Below are 22296 nucleotides of genomic sequence, written 5' to 3'. Positions count from 1 at the left end.
AAGCAGTAGAACCTCCATCCCTTGAGGCTTTTAAAACTGGACACACAAAACACTGGAGAACATAGTGGAGAGAACAAAGCTGCACTGGTCCAATGTAATGAGTTAGCTCTTAAATCTCTCTGATTTCTGTGACCTGTTTTTTCCATGATGCGTGCCGGGAATCTTTAGCCTGACCCACTTCAGCCACTGATCTCTTAGCCAGGGGGACCATCTAGTACTTCACACCTCCTTCTGCCCATTGTGGTCACTTGCCTGCACCACTGTGGGCTGGTCTCCAGCAAACAAAATAGCACACAGAGCAGAAACGTGGGGTGTGTTCGCTTCACAAGGCCTAGTGCGTCAGCTTCTCTGCAAAGCCCCTGACATTTGGCTGTGGCTTTCCATAGAGTTATTATTTGTTCTGCAGTAGTGCCTGGAACCCAGTTGATTTCAGAGCCTTGTTGTGCTAGTCACTGTACAGAGACCTGATCAAAGACAGCTCCTGGCCAAAGAGCTTAGAACCTAAATAAACAAGGCAGAACTATTACCCCCCGCCATTTCATGGATGGTGAAGCAAGACCCAGAGAGATGAAGCAACTTACCCAAACTTTTACAGCAGATCAGTGGTCAAATGAGGAACTGAACCTAGATCTCCTGAGTCTTAGGCCATCACTAATGAGTAAGAAGTTACAGGTGCTTTAGAGAGTAGCCTGGTGCCTAAGGTGTTTATAGCCCCAAATAATAGTATACTGGGTCTTAATTAATAGCATGCATTAGTATGCAAGAGTATTATGCAATTATGCAAATTAGGCACTAGTATGCATGGTCTTAATTTCATTCTTAGTGACAGAAGTGCTGCCATGTCTTTACTGTGCTGTCAGGGAAGAAGACAGCCACCATGAGACTGCAGGGGACTATCTGGCTCCCCTGAGACTTCAGCTCCGTGATACATGCAGAAGCATTTCCATTGAACAAATCACTCCTGCAAGTGTCACCACCACTTTGCTCAGCTGAGATCCAGACCTGAGCCTCCCCTTCCCCAACTGCCAAAGGTCTGACAGATGTCTCCAGAATATGCATTGGAAAACCCTTCTCTCCCCGCAAATCCCTCTCCCTATTGCAAAGGCCAGGGGCCCATATTGGACAAGTTGGTATTTCTGAGCGAGGATTGCCTGTTCCATTTAAAAGTGAAAGAACACAACTGCTGGTTTACAAGAAAGAAACAACAGCATCGAAGAAAGTGGGTCTCTTTAGGAGATCTGCATACTCCTCCTCTTCATGCTGCCACCCACGCTGCCGGCTGAAACATACAGGCCCGACAGGTGCGATCTGATGGGGTTGGGGGGCGGAAGTGTGCTCTCTCCAGCCAACGTCAGAAAGCCTGTTAACTGCGCTGTTCTCGGTTCCTCTCAAGTCACAGGAAGAGATGCTCAGGGAGGCACATGGAATGTGGCAGCCTGGACATCTACATTCAGTGCAGTTTCTTGGGGAGAAAAGGCAGAGTCCGGGTGGCATTCTTGACTACTCCCTGCTGCTGGAGAAGGGTGAAGTCGGCCATCCCTGTGAAGCTGGAGTGGGTCAGCTGTGAGAGTTCATAAGTGCATTCAGTTGCCTCTGGCGGACAGACAGAAAGTGGCTGTTCTTAGGGGCAGGCGGCTGTGGGCAAGTGGTTGTTTCCTTGCCTACCCTGTTTGGATGCCGGTTCAGTATGAACTTTACCTGCTGTTGAGGGATGATTTCAAGCATAACTTTACATCCTAGTTTCCCCTACGACCTGCTTCTAGCTTCCACTGCAAGCGGCTCTTCAAGGGCCGTTTCTCACCCTAAGGTGGAACCCAGCGGATGGGGCCCGGGCTTGGTTCAGTGGTCCATGTGCCACCTGCCAGACATATGCAAATGACAGTAAAATCAGCCCCATGCAATGCTGCCCAACCATGACCGTAGCTCAGCTTTTAAAACAAAAATGTACAGCCCGAACCACCGAGCAGCATGACCTTTGCAATTCAGAGTTGACTCTTCAGCGATACCGTTTTACTAGTCACTCCTCAGAGCAGTTAATCAGACTATGGCATAGCAGGTTTTGGGTGCCATGAACACAGATAGTATGTTGGACTCCCAGTGCCACCTTCATGACAGAGGCCTGAGACTCATCAGTACCCCCCAATCCACCCTCCACCTGTCATGTGGGCTGGCGCTCCCTAGCTTGCATGCTCCACCGTGGATGCTTCCTGGATTCTTCTGAAACTAGGGATGATCCCAAACCAAAACGCTGGCTCTGATCGGACCCAAACTTTGAGGCAGTCTGGAGCTGAACTTTGCCACTGAGATCCATCTCTGATGTTCCTCTAGGATGCTCCTACCAAAGCAAAATTTGGTGAGGGAGAGACAGGGAAGAATTGCCCATGGTTGATATGCGGGATGAAATGCAGAGGTACACCCTCACCACTGCCCAAACCTGCCCAGGGCCAGCAAACAGGCCTCAGCCCCTCCTGATTACACTGGTCTCTGAAGCTCTGACATAGGAGGTCCAGGCCAAGGTCAGTGCATGACAGAAGGGGAGGCCGCTCTGGAGATGTTGCTATGCCCACTTGTTGTGTTTGGTTGGAACCACAAACCACACAGCAAAAAGAATAGGTGCGCAGCTCTCGTTTTTTGTTTTGTTTCTCTCAAACAATGTCATTGGGGGAGGGGGTGTGAAAATCAGCCAGAGAAGGAGTGGGGTGACATGTTTCAGATAGGGCCTTACCATGTAAAGTAATGGCCTGTCTATGCTGGTGGCGGGAGGGAGGAAAGAAGCATGGAGGGGGAGTTGTACAGATGTAGCCACACTAGTGCAAATAGTCTCTGTAGATTCATTGCACCTGTAGATTCAGTGCAAGAGAGGGCTTGAACCAGTGATTTACCACAGTACATCGCCCTGGTGTAAACCCCATCTGTTACTCATGCAAGCACTTGTGAAGTGATGCAAGTTTCCTGAGTCGAGGCCTGCCTGCCCCTCTGGGCTGAAGCCCACTGTTAATAGCACCCCAGAAGTTCCCCTTCCTAAAGTCTTCATAAAAACCCAATGTTGCAACAGATCGCTGTGTTTCTAGCAACACCTCATAGTTATAACAGATGCTTTCATCTAAAAGTGATTTGTAACCACATCAGACACTACTGAAATGTGCCCACTTCTGGGGTGGGCTATGGAGCTGTTTAACAGCTCACCAGCAACAGTGTAGGGCAGGAAGTGAAGCATACCACATTCATTTCACTCTGCAGGGGGAATTTAGGAAGGCAGAATTCACTGACCATGGTAGAGTTTTGTTTAAAGGCTGGGGTTAACAAACTCTTTCGCAATAGGGCCCAGGCACATTTAGGCCTCATGTGTCTTGGGTCTGGGCTTTGCATCTCCTTGGAAAGCAAGCACTGTGAATAGCACAGCACCCCATAGTACCATGCTGCAGCATACCTTCTTTCAGCGCTGGTCCAGAAGAGTGGCACCTACTTTATCACCAGCATCTCTTCCTGCATTCACCTGCATTTTCCCCTGTTGGAATGACTAGGCCCAGCGGTGCTTAACTGGCGAGACCCAGTGAGATTGTAGGCCAAGATGGTACAGCTGCCAGTGGGAGGCTACAGGGGGAGAATCTGCTCAGGAGGTGAAATTCTCCCCTGTGCAGACAGCCAGCTGAAATCCTGAGGGCCACAGAAGTTCCCTTCTAAGCCACCTCCTAGCAGCCCCATGGGAAGGCAGAGGCAGAGGGACAACCTGGGAAAGTGACCTGGCTAGGACTCGTGCAATGCATGCCCAGGAGCGTGTGTGCAAAGAGGCTTTGCTCAGACAGGGTTCCCACTGTGGCAGCATTTCATAACCAGGCTTAAGAGGCATATTTTCCCTATGACTTTCAAGAATTCCTAATGCATGATGCTCCCCAATGCTCTTCACTGTGAGGGAGGCGAGACAGGGCGGCCATTGTGAGTCACATTTAGCATGTGAGCCCCCTCTGACTGGCTCTATTCTTAGCACGCCCTCCCTCCCTACCAGGGACAAAGGTCATCAGGCTGCACTCAAGGGACAGCCCAGAATTCAGAGGCCTTGCCTTGGGGGTGGTGTGCGTGTGAGGTTGTCATCTTTCCAGGGCTCGTATGGAAATGAGTGGGTTCAGCGAACCCTCCTCCGGGCATGGCTGAAAGCTCCCAGAGGTGTTTGAAGCGACCCCATCACAAAAGGCAGCTTGTGTCTGCACCCTCCCTACTTGCATCTGTGTCCAAGGGCTGATATCTGTCTCGGGATATTCCGCATGAGGTCAGCAGTGCATGGGGCTTGTCTGGCCCTCCCGGGAAGGGCTGCATCTTAGCTGGGGGTTCTGCCTCGCCTTGGGCCAGTGTCTCATGTAGGGCACAGCTGCACCAATTTACACCAGCTGAGAATCTGAAACCACAGGTGGGGGGACTGTAGGACTAGCAGAAGCAGAGGGATGCTGGGGATCTCCTCTAGTTTCAGAGGCTGCTTGTGTCACCGGGAAGGAAGTCTTTTCCAGTCAGGATTGAAGTTGCCTCATTTCCTAATGATTCTTCTTAATATTCCACTGGCAATTGGCTTTTAGAAACGTCAACGGCAAGCTCCTCTCTTGGTGTAAATCAACAGAGCCGTGTCGATTTACCGCAGATCTGGGCTCCGGTATCGTAGTTGGTAACTGCCCCCCTGCTCGGCTAGATGGATCCGGGACGTGGGAGAACGATGAAGGCTGGAACAGAAGATGTGGGAGATGGGTCACCAGGTGCCGCCAGAGGGATAAGGTGCTGAGTGCTTGGAGAGATGAAGGTGCCGATCGCAGAGAACAAACACGTGTTCCTTAGCTACCTGCACCATCCAGCACTTTGAAAATGTAACGCCGTGTCAGTGCTGAGTCTTATTGGCTGGGATTTTAAAAAATGCCTTGGGGAGTTAGGTTCCCAGCTCCTGGGCTCCTAACTCCCTTGAGCCCTTGAAAATCTCACCCATTATTAATGCCTGTTCCATGACTAGATGAGAGCCTCATTCTCCAAGATGCTCATCCCAGATCCCATCCTCACTGTAACTCACGTATAGCCCAATTCATCATACGTCCTCAGTGCTCATAGCTCCCTTTCTTAACAATTGAATCTTCTCTAGGAAAGAGATGCAAATACCGAGAGAGGTGGTGCCGGATAATGCCGTCTCCCCGGAGCTGTGCTCTGTCGCACAGGCTCAGACATGCAGCATGTGTTAGTTCCTGCTGCCTCCTGCATCTGTTGCCTCTCTGACATTTCAAACAAGGTGTTGCCCCAGCAGCAGCAGGGCTGTGATGCTTCTGTATGGCTCGGTGCATGTGTGCATGAGCTGAAGTCTGCTTGCGAGCCATGCAGTAAAGACGTTCATTTTCAGACTACTGATCCTCCAGTGGGCAGCCAGGAATCGACCCTGTGGAGCCTGACTCCTAGTCCTCTGCGCTAGCCATTGGACAGCGTTCCCTCCAGCAAAAGAAAAAAACATCCTGCAGGATGCCGCGCCATGTGATTCCATGCCGCTTACAGTGATAAATTGCTGGGCTTCCCTGCACCTCTGCATGCCAGCTGGCAGCAGAGTGCGAGGAGAACATGCTAACTGCACGGGGCTCCTTGGCCTAAGGTTAGAGAAATTTCTCTCTGGAAGCTTGGAAAGCCTCGAAAGTGCTCGTTAAAGCTGGTGTGACCTGGTGATGTGCCAGGCCAGGGCAATCACTTGTCTCAATGAATGCTTAATTACAGCCCCTCCCATTAATTGGAACATGCATCAAAGGTTAAGGGAAATCAACAGGATAGGGAGATACTGGTCTTCTTTTTACTCTGCATCCCAGTGTCAGCCTGCCCAGACATTAGTTAGAGCAGCTAAGGAGCTGCTCTAACTTACTGTACGGGAGCATTGGTGTAGAGGCATCTGCTCTGGCCTGCTCTTCCTTGCCTCTTTCACCCCCGGCACTTCCCCTTCCCCAGTGACAGTGGCAGGCACAGAAGTTGGTTCGGTTGGTATATTTGACATTGGGACATCCCCATCCACAAGGGGAATTCTCTGTCTCTTTGGGGCTAGAATCTGTTCACTTTGCTCAGCCTCAGCAGCATCCACCTACGTTGCCTGGCTGGCATACTACAGATGGATGAATTAATCTTCTACCCGTGCACCCCCCTGAGCTGTAATTCAGAATGTTAGCAAGACGCTCGAGTGGCAAAGCTGGGATCCCCAAAGCTTGGGAGCATCTGGATCAGCCCATTATAATACAGGCAGCTGCAAAGTCCCTATCTGAGCTTCCCCAGTGTAGCGCTCTGGGAAGTATGGTTGCTGCTCAATCCCTACTAAATATAGACAGTGTGTAACAAAATCCTCTGAGCCAATATTTGGCAAAGCCTTGCCGAGGACAGTTTGCTCACATATTTCCCTGCAGAATGTCGTATTTCTCTTGTTCATGTCTGGGATAAGATAGACACTATGAACCTGATTTGGTTTGCATATCAATGCACTGATAACCAAGAGTCTCAGAATCACTCAGATACTCTTTAAATAAAAGAATAGCTAGCGGATAGTCAGGAATCTATCACGGTACATCTATGCTGCAAACAAGCTAACAAAAATACCCCCACAGCAGCAGCTCTCTGAGCCCAGACTTGAGTTCACAAGGTTCACGATAAGGTGCTAAGAATAGTAGTGTAGACATTCCCATCCAGGTTGGAGCTTTAGTTCTGTCAGTTGATATGTGGGTCTCAGCGTCTGAGCTCCAGCAAGAGGTGCCATAGCGTGAGCCAGAGTCTGTAGACCTGGGCTCTGAGGCTGGCTGCCATGGTAGTTTTTTGCACCTCTGTTCTCATGGCCCAATGTGCTCTCACACCTTAGTAAATCAGGAGTAGCTCCACTGAAGTCATTGGGGTTACACCAAGATGGGACTGCAGTGAGATCAGAACTGAGCCCATTGGCTCTAAAGCCAGAAAAGACACACTAGGTCCCATTTAGTCTGTCCCGTCACCAGGCAGGATGGTTCCCTCTCTACTAGTGGTTTGTCTAGTTTCCAACAGTTTTAAATGTCTCCATTACTGGCAATTTTTAAATCAAAAGTTGGATGTTTCTTCTAAAAGATCTGCATTTGTTCCAGCAGGAATTCTTGGGGGGCAGGTCTCTGGCCTATGTTCTACAGGAAGTCAGACTAGATGATCACAGTGGTCCCTTCTGGCCTTGGAATCTACGACTCTAAAGGCAATAGGACATGGTCCATCACATCCCTTGGGAGATTATTCCGCATCCTCCCATTCCCACTGGCAGGAATTTTATCCTGACATGCAGCGTGAACTGTCATCCAGTAACTTCATCCCATTGTTCCATTAGCCACTCCTTCTGCCAGCTCAGGCTTACACCCATTGCCATTGTCAGTCTGTTCTCCTTTCCCTCACCTTAGCTGTTGCCTAACCCAGCTTTATATATTTAATTCTTTTCTTGCAAGTCATCCCCTGGATCATTATCGTTGCCCTTTTCTGAGCTCCTCTTAGATGTGTCAGTATCTTGCTGGAAATATGTTGCCCAAAGCTGAACACAGTCTTCTAGGTGTGGCCCTAATCAGACAGGTTTTGGCTTGAGGGCATCCATTTTGGCTTTGGCTGGGACATGAGTGAAAAGAAGAGATCAGTATTTAGGAGTCACTCAGCGTGTGACTGATCCAGTGAAAACCTACCAGAAAGTGTGTAAAGCCACAATCTCTCACGGCAATGTGTTACGTACTTGGCATCAGCCGTGCTTAAGCACGTAGGAATCAGATGCCCTGAGGCATGGCAAGATACAATGCAAATAGACAGGAAGTACAGTGCCTTTAAATTAACTGTCCAGCCTTAGCCAAGTACAGCTGAGGCCCCCTAGAGGAAAATCAGTTCTGGGGGCAAGGAGAATTTGGCATCCCTGGGAATCTGATCGCTGTTGACAAGCAGCTTGTTTGTTTTCAGCTGATCAGATGAGTGGTGCTCTCCTCCCAGAATCGTTATCCCCGACACAGACGGAAAAAGTTAGTCACCAAGAGACGGTTCTGGTTTAAAGCCACCACCTTGCACACTGCAGACAGGTGGACACCACACAGTGCCAGCTGGTACTAAAGAAACAGGGAAGTCCACAAGATGACCACTGGGAGGTTTTTGACAGCAGATGCATGTGTACATTGCCATTTCTGAGGCATTTCTTGACAAATAGCTGATGGCCAAAATTAGCACCCTTATGGCACTTAGAAGACAATGGAGCTGCAAAGCAAATAGCTTTTTATGACTCAAATGTATATAACACAGGAGACTTCACCCACAGACCCTTCACCTCCATATCAATGATGATAGATCATGAGAACAACCAACCGGGGAACTTGCTTCTGGCCAGCTAGGAGTTGGTTAGATAATGCATGCTCTCCTCTTCTGCTGATTCCAGGCTGCACAGTGTACAAAGGGATCCAGGCCCAGCTGATTTCAGGATGTCATGGCTGGGAGGGATTCCATTTCCAATGTGCTAGGACGCTGCTGGAAAATATACAAGCTCCTTTTGTGCAGAAGACCCTAGTGTCAGTCTGCCCACTCCAATCTTGCAGAGGCTCTAGTTCTAAGTTTTGAATTATTCAAGATGCTAACCTGTGAGACCACCTTCTGCCTACCCTCCGTTCTGTTATGTTATTACCGCGCCCATTAGAAATGCCTTCCTGCTTCCCGGGTGCCCACCTGCCCAGCCAACCCTATTCCTTGCAGCAATAGCTGTGCCAGCTGCACTGAGTTGCCTCTTGTTCTCCGCGAGTTTATGTAGGTGGTTCCTGCAGCGACATGTCCTGGAGAGAGGCCAAATAATTTTCATACCTATGTCCCCTTTATCGCATCTCCGTGCACAGCCATGGATCAGAATGTGAAGGTCAGGAGGCAGCGTGTGATAGTGTAGGAGTTCAAGCAGTGGCTGGGAGCTTTTTGGCACGTAAGAGAAGACAGCGCTTCGGTGGCAGAAAAATCATTCCTCCCTATTTTAATGCCAAGAAGTAATCCTCTTTATGTAACTTAGACTGAGGTGAAACATTCCAGTGGTTGAACATTCCACTCAGACTGCAGTAGGAAGCAGCTTTACCTGTACGAGTTAACTCTCAAACTGCCAGTTCAGCTCAGATCTTCACTTGGACTGCTCCTGTAGGCCCCTGAGATGTCAGTTTTTGTATACAGTGAACATCACCTCTTAATATTAATAACTAATATTAAGGTCGCACACAAAGACCCCATTCCAGATGAGGCTCCCACTGTGCTAAGCACAATTTACAAACACAGAGGAAATCATAGGCCTTGCCACAAGAAACCCGAAGTCTAAAAAGGCCTCAAGTGCATCCGTGGAGTTTAGAAAGGGAGTTGAAGGCGTCCGAGTCAGGGGTGAAGCATATAACAGAACCAGAGTCACAGATCCCAGTGCTGTCTATACTAACAAACACTCAACACATTTTGTATTCATCTGCTTGCGTGTGTCTTCCCATGGAGGGGGTTGGGTGGAAAGAAATTTGCATCTGTTGCATTCCGGCTCACCTGGTTTTAACAACTTGTGGCTTCTTTGCGTTCCTAGGCAGTGGACCCATCCAGCTGTGGCAGTTCCTGCTGGAGCTGCTCACCGACAAGTCCTGCCAATCCTTCATCAGTTGGACAGGTGATGGCTGGGAATTCAAGCTCTCAGACCCAGACGAGGTATGGCCCATTATAACTGGGGGGAGGGATAGCTCAGTGGTTTGAGCATTGGCCTACTAAACCCAGGGTTGCGAGCTCAATCCTTAGGGGGCCATTTCGGGATCTGGGGCAAAAATTGGGGATTGGTCCTGCTTTGAGCAGAGAGTTGGACTAAATGATCTCCTGAGGTCCCTTCCAACCCTGATATTCTACGATTCTAACTGATCAGAGGCCACTGAAAATGCTTAGGAGAATAAACTACGCCCTCTCTCTTCCTGGCTGAGATGCTACAAGTCATGTCAGTATGATCCTGTGGAGGGGACTAAGGTAGCAGGGTGTTGCTCCCTCAGTAATTTCTGGAAAAATCAATGGTTTAGAGAGTGCCCATGAAAGTCTGAGTATTAATGAGCAATTATTAATTGTATTGCATTGGCACCCAGAAGCGAGGGGAAATATTTCATACCAAAGTTGGGACTTGAGGGGGGCGAAACATAAAGATTCCGCAACAGCAAAAGGCATCACCACGTTGTGTCATTTTTGCCAAATCGTCTCTGTCGGGAGGAAGGATAATTCCGAGATCAATGAAGCGTTTCCATTTTTCAGTTCAAAACGTCCTTTCCTTATATTTAAAAAAAGAAAAACGAGTCAAAATGGTTTAAATGGTTGAAATTGAAACAAAATATTGCAATGTTGTAAAAGGAAAAAAAAAAGTTTTGTTGGAGCCGAAACAATTTTTCTTGATTTGCCAAAAATGTTGAATTTTTTTTTTTTCAGTTTTCCCCGACACTATTTCCCGTCAATGTTATTTGCACAGTTCTAGAGGCCACCAGGCGTGGACCAGGCCCCAAGCATGCTAGGCGCCGTATGCACAAAAAGACAGCCACTGCCCCAAAGAGCTTAAAATTATCCCCTTCCCCATCTCCTGTCTTCATCTGATTCCACTTCATGATCCCCCAGCAGAGTCCATGGGTGCTGTTTCTACAGCCCAGGAGGGGTTTGATCCGCTGGCCTTCTGCAAATGCTGGCATTCAACTCCTCCCTGAGTCCATTCTTCATGACGAGGGGGAGAAAAAACATATCACCATTAGCTCTCCCAGCGGCAGGAGCTCCCAGCCCCTTATCACCCAGCCGAGCCAGGAGGAAGAGACTTATTTTAATATCTACACTCAATCTCTGAGCCCTTCTTCAGCTTTGTTTTCCTCCTCCTCCAGGTTGCCAGGCGATGGGGCAAGAGGAAAAACAAGCCCAAGATGAACTACGAGAAGCTGAGCCGTGGGCTTCGCTACTACTACGACAAGAACATCATCCACAAGACGGCTGGCAAGCGCTACGTGTACCGTTTTGTCTGCGACCTGCAGAGCCTTCTGGGCTACACGCCCGAGGAACTCCATGCCATGCTGGACGTCAAACCCGATGCCGATGAGTGAATCGGACCAGCCAGACTGTGTGGAAGGTTGCGTCGTGTCGGTGTGGAGATTCGACGAGACCTTAAAAAAATTTTTTTTTGCAGTTAAATATCTATCTATATTTTTTTCAAGAGCAACTCAAATTAGACATTTTTGATGGGGCGAGGAGGGGTGGGCAAAGTCAAGCTTTTGGCTGAATCTGGCAATGTTTGGTTGAGAGAAGAAAGATGGAACTTTTTATCTGAAAGTTCTCAGAGAGGTTTTGGGGGGTGAATTTCTTAGTTTTAAGAAAGCCAGAAAAATACAGCTCACTTAAAAAAAAATTAAAATAATCCCTCCCCATCTCACACCATCTGGAAATATTATTAACAAAAAGATCCCCTTGATTACTGTGTTACCAGTGCAACAAACTGACAATTCAGGAAGTGACAAGACTCCTAAGGATTATGCGATTGGTTCTTTTATTGATGGGAGGGACAAAGGGAAGGTGGAACTTCCTGTTTTGTGGGAGAGGATGACATAGGAAAAAACAAGAACAGTTCTTGTTACTTTGCTTTTCTGTCGGTTATTTTTCTGTTACAAAGAACAGATTTTTTTTAGGAGGGACCAAGATTTTTTTTTAATTATTATTTGTTAAAATTTTATTTTATTAAATTTTGTGCCAGTATTTTTTTTAAATAGTCTTAAGCTCTAAGATTATCTCAGTCTTGCAATATTGTGTGTGTATGTATGTTTCTGTTATGCCAGCAGAGAGTTTTATCACAGTGAAGAAAAAAAAAAGTTTATGTAGACCCCACTGGAGAAGTGTAGAGCTCTGACTTATGATCTCTGAATCTTATGTGAAGGAAAATAAGTGCCAAATCAGTCACCAAAAATTCTGGGAGGATGCTTTGCATTTGCATTGAGCCCCATGCACTTTGCTCTGTTGTTTGTTGCTAAAGCTGGATGAAATTTCTCAAAAGGAAACTTTGTTGTTGTTGTTGTTAAAAAAACATCTTTTGGGGACCACCATATTTTCAAAACCACGTTTTAAAAATTTCTGATGTATCGAAAATGTTGCTGACATTTTCACGTATCATTTTCAAAATCAGAAAGTGGGTTTCTCTTTTTTTTTTTTTTTTTTGGTAAAAGGAATGTTTTACACTTTGAAGTAACTGCTAATTTGTTTGTTTTTTAATATCCCACCCAGTGACTAAGCTGAGCAAAGAAGTTCAGGTTTGACATTTTCCTATTTGGAACGCAGTCAGTGCTGACGGGAAAATGGAGAAGTGTGTTCGGGGAAAAAAAAAATCATGAAAAACTTTGAACAATGAAAAGTGAAACAAGGATGATTTGGAAACTTTCAATGATTTTTCCCTCCATTTTTGAGCAGTGCTGCCTGCAATAATGTACGGCCAGCCATTCTAGGCGCATCCAAAATGGAAACTCAGACTCACAAATGGGGAACAATCCCTCAAGATGCTGAACACGCAAGCCCAGTCCAGTGAAACTCGCATGCACATGGTTAAACTCATGAATAGCCCCACTGAAGTGAGGGGACCATTCATGAGCTTGATGTTAAGCATGTGCTTAACTGCTTTGCTGGATCAGGCTAGCAATTCCTTTGAGCCCGGAGTGTGTGGATACAGCTTACACACGGAGTATGTATCTGCACAACAAGCTCCTTCCTGCAGGAGCAATTCTCCGAACCTGGCTCAACTGACTGGGGCTCACACCGCTGGGTTAAAAATATCCGTGTGGATATTCGGGCTCGGGCTGGAGCCTGGGCTCCATGACCCTCCCGTCTTGCCAAATTTCTGCCAGTCTGACTGTAGGATTTCGGCTTTCGACTTTAAATATATCTTTTTTTTTTTTTTTTTGGTAAGGACAGTATTAAATATTTGAACCGAATATATTTTCTTTAATGGCTGAACTAATTTCTGAAGCTCTGTATTGATTCAACACAGAGACTAGGAGGGTGGAGAGACTTTGTAGATCAATGCAGGGGAAATTAGAACAATGGGAGATCATATATCAGGTCTGCAGAACTGGGCTCTGAATAAAAGTTGCTAAAAACACACTTGTATTTAGTCTGAACATCCAGTTTGCTTCCTGTTTTCCCATCTCTGCGTAGCCTGAGCACTGTGGTATAGGAGGGCAGGGTCAAACAGGAAGCCATGGGAGGCTGTCAGTTGAGTTCTGTGGAAAGATGATGCCCTGACACAAAGGTGCTGAGCTCCCATTGGACTCTACAAGAACAGCATGTGTTCAGGCCCTGTGAATATCAGGGAGCTCATTTTTAAGCAAGCTTTGTTTGATTGAAACTCAGTCAGCCCCAGCGTGTCAGAGAGCTTAGCCTGGCTTAGCAGGCTGGTAGATGTAAAGCTGAACACACGGAAAAATGTAGCAAGCTGATTAGGGGGGCGTTTAAAGCAAGAATGTTGAAGGCAGATGGTGGCTATGGGGCAAGGGAAGTCCAGGTGTCAGAGCACATGGCTGGGGCTAAGACATGATCCCATCCGACATACAGAGAGGACTGGTGCAGATGAAGGAAAGCGGGATGGAAGGAAGGTGAAAGGAGCATGCACTGAATGAAGAAAGGACAGTCTGCTTTCTGAAAGAGCAGTTCTCATCTAGCATCCTGAGCAAAGGGAGGCTGGCAGCTGTGGCAGGTGAGAGATTGCAGAAGTGAGAGAGGAGGGCTGCTGCAAAAGGGGATTGGAGTTCAGCTCAAGCTGGAGGAAGCAAAGGAAGATGCCGATGTGCTGCTGTAGGCCAGGTGCTCCTCCTCCCTGCTAAAAACTAGATGCAAAGAGAGAATAGGTGAAGTCAAACGCCCGTCCAGAAGGTGACTGATTTATAGCTATGTACGGTGGGCTGTGCTGTAGTGGGACGGCTTAGTGAGGCTGCTCCCTGCACTTTGAGTAGGCTGAAGGCATCTTGATGGAGCTTTTGAGTGATAAAGTTGGTGGTAGCTGAGTGCAGAGAGTTAGTTTGCGCTTCTGAGAAGATATATAAGGAGGAAGATTTCAGACTCTGTTTTCCAGGGAGGCAGAGAACCACTTGAACCAGAGGTGATTCCAGCGAAATACACCGGCCCCAAATCCAAGCAGGAGAGTAGCCTGTGACTCTTTAGATGGACTCTTTCAATTCTCAACTGGTAACACAATTCTCCTAGGCTTTTAGGGTCTTATACGTTCCATAGAGCCATAGAAAGTGCCCCTAGGTTCACATTTTACAGTGTCCGTTCTGGGCAGTTTTTAGCCAGACCTTAAATCATCACCTTTTATTTTACAGGATTACTCCTGTAAAGGGTGTTAGTGACTGGGGCAGATGTCCCACCATCCCAGCACTCTTTCTGCCTTCTAACCCACCCAGCAAGTGTCTGTCCCCTGGGGTTGGTCACAGTGCAGGGTCCCCTAGTTCAGTTCAAGTAGAAAGTCAGTCAGTAATACTTTACTATGAACAGTTGGGACTTGGGGGTTCATGTGCTGACCCCCAATATTTCTGCCAGACCTGATCAACTCATTCATTCCACGAGGGTTGATTGCCGGCAGATTTTCTGTATTAAGCTGTTTCTACCCAAGACAATCTGTTTCCATAACGTGCAGGGATATGTTCTCAAAGCGATCTAGAAGGGCTACAAAATGAATGGTGCCATCTTTGCCAACATGCTCCTACCAATGCTTTGCCAAGTTTACTCACCACCCTTTGCCATCCAGATTGCAACCTGCGTGTAAATGCAACAAGCGACAGACAGAATAGCCTTGGTGACATGTAGTGACTTGACTCACAATTTGCTTTCCCCCCTTCTAGGCTAGACACGGTCACAGAAAGCACAGTGTGCTGTTTATACACTGGAAATTTGCAGATTTTTTTTTTTAAATGCATGTTGACTATTGAACAGGGATGTGTGACCCAGATGAGATAAAGTTAAGGCCAAATGTGTACCTGCACCTAAACCTCCAACTGCATCTTTTATGAGGTGTGAAAAAGTTTGGTTAACCTACATACACGCAATATCTATATAATGTGTGTGAAAGAGAGCATGCACTGGGATTGCAATTCACCTCTGTGCAAAGATCCAGCACAAGTCTTATTTTGATGGGTTAAGTGGTGTCTAGTACTGGCCCCTCTGGACTGGGGTGAATTGTACCCTGGACAAATATTTAAACCAGATTTAATTCAGTTAATTTCTCTTTTGTTCTGAAAAATTTATTTGAGCATAAGCTTTCGTGAGCTTCCACTGAATGAGCTGTAGCTCACAAAAGCTCATGCTCAAATAAATGGGTTAGTCTCTAAGGTGCCACAAGTCCGCCTTTGCTTTTTGCAAATACAGACTAACACGGCTGTTACTCTGAAACCTATCTTTTTTGTTGTGGAATTTCTCAAATCTGTTAATTGATTCCAAATATTTTTATGACTAATTCTTGATCTCGGAGTTCACGGTGGGTACTTAATATCCAGCATATTGCGCTTCACCACCCAAGTCACATGATATGGGCCCATTTTTCCAACTGGATGAGCCTAATTCTATGCATGTAATTCTTACAAGCCTGGAAATGAAGGGCTGGAAGGGACCTCAAGAGGTCAGCTAGTCCATCCCCTCCTCGCTGAGGCAGGATTCTTTGTATGGTTGAATACTCGTGATCGGGAATTCAAAGTTTGCTTGTTGGGAATATTCTGCGACATTTGTTTAAAAGTAGCTTTCTTCCAGTACAATTATGCCCTGGAAAGATCATGAAAAGGGACCTCAGTCAAAGCGAATTCATTTAAAAAATTTGAACAGCTATCTACAGACATTTTTTCATTACAGCATTTGCCCATCTCTCGCTGTGTATGTGTAGCTGATTATAGTACACAAAATCACCTATACAAAAGTCACCTATACATTTGTGTGTAATAGAATCACATACACACATGTGTATGTGTGTGCATCATTTTTACACTAATTACACTTCTGGGTTCTGTCCAGAAGACTATTATCATTCTGTGAGAGTCCACTCTTAACAGGACACGAACCCAGTTATACGTGGTTTTGATAAAAGAAGACTGAGGGGGACCTGATAGTCTTCAAATATACTAAGGGCTTTTATAAAGAAGATGCTGATCAATTGTTTTCCATGTCCACTGAAGGAAGGACAAGAAGTAAGGGGCTTAATCTGCAGCAAGGGGGATTTAGGTTAGATATTAGGAGTATCTTTCTAATTGTACGGATAGGTGAACTCTGGACCAGGCTTCCAGGGGAGGTTGTGGAATCCCCATCATTGGAGATTTTCAAGAACAGGTTAATCACGCACCTGTCAGGAATGGTCTAGGTTTATTTAGTCCTGCCTCAGCATAGGATGTTGGCCTAGATGTCCTCTTGAGGTCTCTTCCAGCCGTACATTTCTATCATGATTCATCACTGGCCTGAAATTTAACCTTCTCTCAGGAGATTTCCAGCCCAATGTCAAGATATTTAAGAAAAAAAGCTTCCAATATGCATCTGAAATTTAGGACACATCCAAATCCCTGCACTTTTTGAGCATCGCTGTTTGGGAGGTGACCTTGGTGGGGTTATTAGAGCTTGTTGAGTTTCTTTTCATTCTAAACACTGCAAATGTGCTTTCCTTGGCATGCGTCTCTCTGAGGGGGTCTATAGAACATCAGTCGAGCTGTTGTCTACATTCCAAAGAATTTCAAATCCATGCTCAATATAGGTATACATATGTGTTCTAATGGAATATCTCCAGGAATTAGCTGCCTCAGTAAAAGAACATGTCTGTTTTGTTTTGTTTTGTTTTTTACACATGGGATTTTTTTTAAGCTGATAAACATAGAGAAAAAAATTGTTATATTGTGCTGTTCAACTATTTTCCAACTTGTATTTTCATATAATTTATATTTTTTAAAAGTGAAAAAAATTTAAGAGCAAGATTAAAAAAAAAAGAGGAAAAAGCAGGTGCTTTTTTAAAAAAAAAACAGAACTGAGCTAGCTTAGAGATGTAGCAGTGTGTGTGTGTGTGTCTGTGTGTGTTTTTTAAAAAAAAAAATACAAAAATCTCCCCTCAGAACATGGATTCTTAAGGGAGGGATTGGTTTTGTTTTAATTGCTGATGCTGGCACATCATTTTGATGGAGAATTTTTTATATACTGTAGCCTTATTTCATATTGTATTTTAAACCATGTGAAATAAAATAAAAACCATAAAGGTATGGTGTTGGCGTGATTATTTCTCCCCTGTCCTGCTGAAGGGAGTTAGATTGTGTCTTTCGTGGTATTGCCGGTGTTCAAACAACATGATTCAGACACCAAAATATCATGAGATTGTCATAAAAATAAGGAGATTGTACAAGCAATAAATGGGGGGTTCTTTTTATTTCCTTCTGGTTTCTGAGCCTTTAAGAGTCACATTTTTGAGTTGCAAGGGCATGAAACTTATTTTTCTTTCATTAAATGAAAGCTGAAATGTTCATGTAATCACAGGATTCCAGGAGCTGTGGCTTTAAGAAAAGCATCAAATCTCGTAAGTCACACAATACTGATGTTATGCTGAGTCCTCAGCAAAGAGGTCGCCTGTAAGGTGCACAACTGCTAGAATAGTCCTAAGATGTTGTGACTTAGAGACCCCCTCAAAGGCACAACGCTTTCCCAGCTACCTCTTTGGTCCAGGGCGTTTCTGTGTAATAAGTTGTTGCCGGGTGTGAGCTGTCCAAGACTCAGAATTTCCATTCTGTGGGATATTCTAAGAGTTCGAAATTTCCTTTCATTCCAAAGCAGAACAAAAAGTCGACATCTTCTGTACAATTAAAAATTCTGCTTTGATAATACCCCATATCACTCCTCAACCTTGCCATCAATGTCCTACGCAACTCTGCCTCCAACCTCCATCTCAGACCTGGCCTCTCACGGCCTACCCATTTACCTGCCCGCTCGCCTCTTCCCCATGATGTCCCCTACTCAGGGAACAGCCACATCCCGGGTCCTGTTCTACAGGGACAAAAGGTGTATGTTCAGTCTATTCCCGCAAATCATTTTGATACCATGGAATCAGCATTGTCCAATGGACAACTGTTCTCTTTGTAAATTTTCAAGCAGCTCTACTGGGCTAGCTTGACAGCAAATTGCAACATGTGGCCAAATCATTGTGGGACTGGAGGTGAAGTCTTGGAGGTGAAGTACTCCATCTGCTGCACGGAGTAACTGCAACACTTGCCACTTTTCCTCCCTTGAGCGCCAACTGGTTTACAGACATGAAGCAGGCACTTGGTCCTATGCCCTCGGACCCAAGATTGCCTAACCAATGCAGTGGGGTGATGAGGAATCCAACCCCTCCTCAGTGCCCTGTTGAGGTCATATTCCAACCCTACCGTGCATGGATGGGCGATATTCACCCCAGCATAGAGGAGTCAGCGCTAGACATATACACCGCTTAACATCTGGCTTGCAGGCCTGGTGGTGAGCCTTCACACAGAAGGGCATTTCACCCTTAACTAGGCTCGTCAATAGATAAATGCACAGCTCTAGCTACGGGGAAGTTATATTGACAATGTCACTTCCTAAACTGAAAAAAGAAAATCTTTTTGGATAGCAGTAAAAGAGACCCCTAGTAGGGACGTCTATTAAAGTGGGGACATGATGGCTGTTCATTTGCTTGAGTTAATGAGAATTGGATTAGACACAGCACTTGAGATTACACTATTCATATTTGTTTAGTGCCAGCAATGTAGTGGATAAAGGGAAGATGGATATTGAGTATACAGAGTGCCATGGGGAAATGCCAAAGAGGAAATAACTTGAGCTTACAGCTTGGAGGCACCAGGCAAGCCACAAATGCTTAGGTGGATATGAACTGTGACAGGTTGGTGGCCATCTAGCTATCCAGGTACTAAGACACTTGTTGTGAAATATATTTTGGGGGCAGAGTTGAGCAGGGTATTGAAGGCAAGGTTGAGAAGTGGGGGGGGGGGACGAGGGTGGCGTAGCAGAGGGATGGGATGGGAGGTGACCCAATGGGTTGTTTCCACGAGTTCCTGATGCTAATGGTTATTGACGCCCTCATGTTCTGACAGCTGGACTGGTTTAAATAATGCCCAAATCTGGAGGATGATGTTGGCCTAAAAGATTGAAACATTTTAACACACAATGAGCCTGCTGTCTTTCAAAGTGTGTCTCTCTCCACTGTGGGAATGCAAAGCTTGCTTGATACAATCCTAGGCCGTGAGGTCATGTGGTCTAGTGGTTAGTGAAAAGGTCTGGCAGCCAGGAGCAAACCTGGGTTGTAACCCCAGCTGAGCCACCAACAGGCTGTGTGACCTTAGCTACATCTTTTGATCTCTTTGTGCCTCCTTTCATCCCAGCTGGAAAGTTGGGGAAAGCAACGAAACCTCATGCAGCAGTGAAGCGGAGCTGCCCAGGATAAATAAATGGACAGGGTTTCTCTGTTCTCAGCTGTTTCTTTAAGTCTTTCTCATAGGATTACTGCACACCTCTCTGGGGGCCTCACTGAAAATCACACTGAAAATCAGTTCAGTGGCCTCATTCCAGATCATGCAAGACATTTGTACACATCACAAAAGACCACCATCTCCCTCAACATTAGTCTCTGTTCAAGCTAAAACCAGGACTGAGCTGGGTGGGGGAAGCCAGGACTGGAATAGCAGCAGTGCAGTAAGGTCAGAAGTGAGGTGGACTCTCCACTTACTGTATGTCTACACTGCAATTAAACACCAGGGCTGGCCTGGGTCAGCTGACTCGGGCATGAGCTGCGGTCTGGGGCTGTAAAATTGCAGTGTAGATATTCAGGCTCCACCTGGAGCCTGAGGTCTGGGACCCCCAATGCGGGGGGTGGGGGGAGTAAGGGAGGGGAGGAGCCAGCTGCAGCTGTGCCATAGGTCTTTTATTGTAGTATAGACATACCCTGAGGGTTATCAACACCAAGATTTTAATTCAGCCAACATCTACCTTCCTTACAGCATGCCTGTAGGAAATTAGATTTAGAGGCCTGTGGGAGAGGCTCTGGGTGTGTGTAGCTGGTGTGGGAGGGGAGGGGCCCTCTGAGTGTGGAAGGGGCCAGAGGGGTGTGTACCTATGAAGAAGGGGGCCTATGAAGCATGCATAGGTGAGTGTGTGAGAGAGGCCAGGGGGTTGTGTACCTGTGGGGGAGGGGCTTATGAGGGGTGCACAGGTGAGTGTGGGAGGGGCTACAGGGGTGATGTTAGGCTGTGCAATTTTGTATATAGCCACAGGGATTAAGGCGCCATTTCTTAACTATTTTGATGCCCTGATGGGGACAGGAGGGTGACCGAGAAGGAAGGCCTGCCCCCCCCTTCCCCCCTTAGGCCTGCTCCAATCTGCATCTTCCCCAGCGAGCCCCAGAGCCAGCAGGGCATGGAAGGTGCCGCCGAGAGTGAGCCAGGGAACAGTGTTTTAACGGCTGCGCTCAAAATACAGTCTGGCGGCCTCAAAGGGGAACCCCCTCTGCACCTGGGGCCCTGGTGACGGCAGCCAGTTGTGTCAGGCACGGTTAGTGTAAGAGCCGCTGCGCCCGGCCTTTGCAGAAACACAGATGCCTCGTTGTTCCGGCAGAGACAATAGCACAAGAGGAAACACTCTGGGGCGTTGTGACTAAAACAACTGCAGAGGAACAAAGACTCCCTTGCCGCCTCCTGCTGCTGCCTTGCTCTTCCCTCTCAAGGGCCTTCAGCATTGGCACGTGGGGTCATACTGCTCACCTAGAAGGAAACGCCTCCTGCAGCAAGAGCCGTGCTGTTGTCCTTAGGCCCCTTTAAGGTTAACCATACTGGGTGACCCACGGGCGCGGCACTCCGGGTATAGCCACACGGCACGCTCCCTGGTGGAGGTGAGTAGGGTCTGTGCAGCTCCACACCACAGTGAGAAGCACTCGGCGTCCACGTTGCGGTGTGCAGCTCCATGCAGCAATGAAAGGCTCTGGCCCAGGGGGGTGGGGGGAGAGGCAGTGGGGAGCAGCTGGAGCCTTTCCCAGGAAGACAATCGCTCAAGCTTATCTCAGACCCTTGCCTCTGGGCACCACTGATTAACACTAACCTTATGGGAAAACTTCCAAATGCAGCAAAGCTCTTGCCCACCATGGACATCAGCCCCAGAAGCTCCCCCAGGCCCCATTTCCTCAGCCGGGGCTTCCTACAGGCTCTGATGTCTTGCTTTTTCCCAATGTTCTCTCTCAGGTCGGCTCACCCATCTCCCAGCAGGCCTCTCACTAGTCCTACAGCCCCTTGTACAATGACTTAGAACATTGTCTCCATCTGAGGATGGCAGCCAAATCTGGCACAGGTGCAGCTGAGGACTCAACCCTCTTAAAAGACCAGCAGTCCTGAACCACGTCATATTCTATGGGAGTTTGGAATCTGGTTCCTTCCTGGTGGAGCATCCTACACCTCTACTGAGTGTTCATCTTAGGATCTCATTAGCCTTGCTACCCACTGTAGGTAAGCCCCCTTATTTTTGTTTGACCTATGGGTAAACCAAATCACAAAGCAACTAATGCTGTGAACAGACCATCACTCAAATGTAGGGACCCAGGTGTCCTAGCTAGTAGTCCCTTCCTGTAACCGCTAGTAGTCTGCTCCTCTAACCGCTAAGTATTTGGTAGTTCCTAAATGACTGGATGGATCTCAGTTTGGTGTGTGTTATTGATAACAGGCCACAAAACTGATAGCAGAAATACTCCCACATCCACGGAGCCTCTGATGCCGACGAAAAGCTGCAGTAGATTGTGTGGTTGGACCTGGGAGAGTAGGGGAGGAAATGATCTAAACACTTTCAAGCCTCAGGGTTGAGTTTAAGAAGTCAGGAAAAAATTATTGTTGATTGTTCCATCACCCACAACAGTTTGCTCAGCGCTACGACCGGCCCTAGTACTGCCTGACTGCGGAGATGAGCCCAGGTCATGGGGTTCAGAGCTGGAGCCCAATTCAAATGTCTCCAAAGTTTTGGGTTGTTGTGATTGCACAGAGAACTTCCCCAGATTCTGGTTCTGACCCGTTTTTCCAATTTGGATCCAGCTCTGCTTTATTCTGCCTCCCTAGCAGGGTTGCTAGCCTCAAGTCTTCAAAAAAAAAAAAATCACGATTCAGACCCCAAAATCATGAGACTGTCAGAAAAATCATAAGATTTTTCAAAATAATAAATTGTGGTTCATTTTATTTGCCTTCTGGGTTGCTGTTGTTGTTGTTGGTTGTTTTTTCTCTGAACCTTCAGGGGGCACTTGGGCAGTGTTTTCAAGCT

At 46.9% G+C, this 22296-nt stretch overlaps 1 protein-coding gene across 4 annotated transcripts in view; it reads left to right on the top strand.

The window, feature by feature from the left end:
- Nucleotides 1–17243, top strand: part of ETS1 (ETS proto-oncogene 1, transcription factor) — a 122251-nt gene extending 105008 nt beyond the window's left edge. For all 4 annotated transcript variants that reach the window (XM_048827424.2, XM_048827422.2, XM_048827423.2 and 1 more), the window contains 2 exons: nt 9563–9681; nt 10872–17243. In XM_048827424.2, coding sequence (XP_048683381.1) covers nt 9563–9681; nt 10872–11087 — 335 coding nt within the window. In that variant the 3' untranslated portion in view covers nt 11088–17243. The remainder of the gene's footprint in view (nt 1–9562; nt 9682–10871) is intronic.
- Nucleotides 17244–22296: the final 5053 nt, after the last annotated feature.

Source organism: Caretta caretta, chromosome 22 (assembly GCF_965140235.1).
Source record: "Caretta caretta isolate rCarCar2 chromosome 22, rCarCar1.hap1, whole genome shotgun sequence".
Lineage (NCBI taxonomy): Eukaryota > Metazoa > Chordata > Testudines > Cheloniidae > Caretta > Caretta caretta.
Note: the sequence above shows the minus strand (reverse complement) of the source record. Positions and strands in the feature narration are given on the sequence as shown.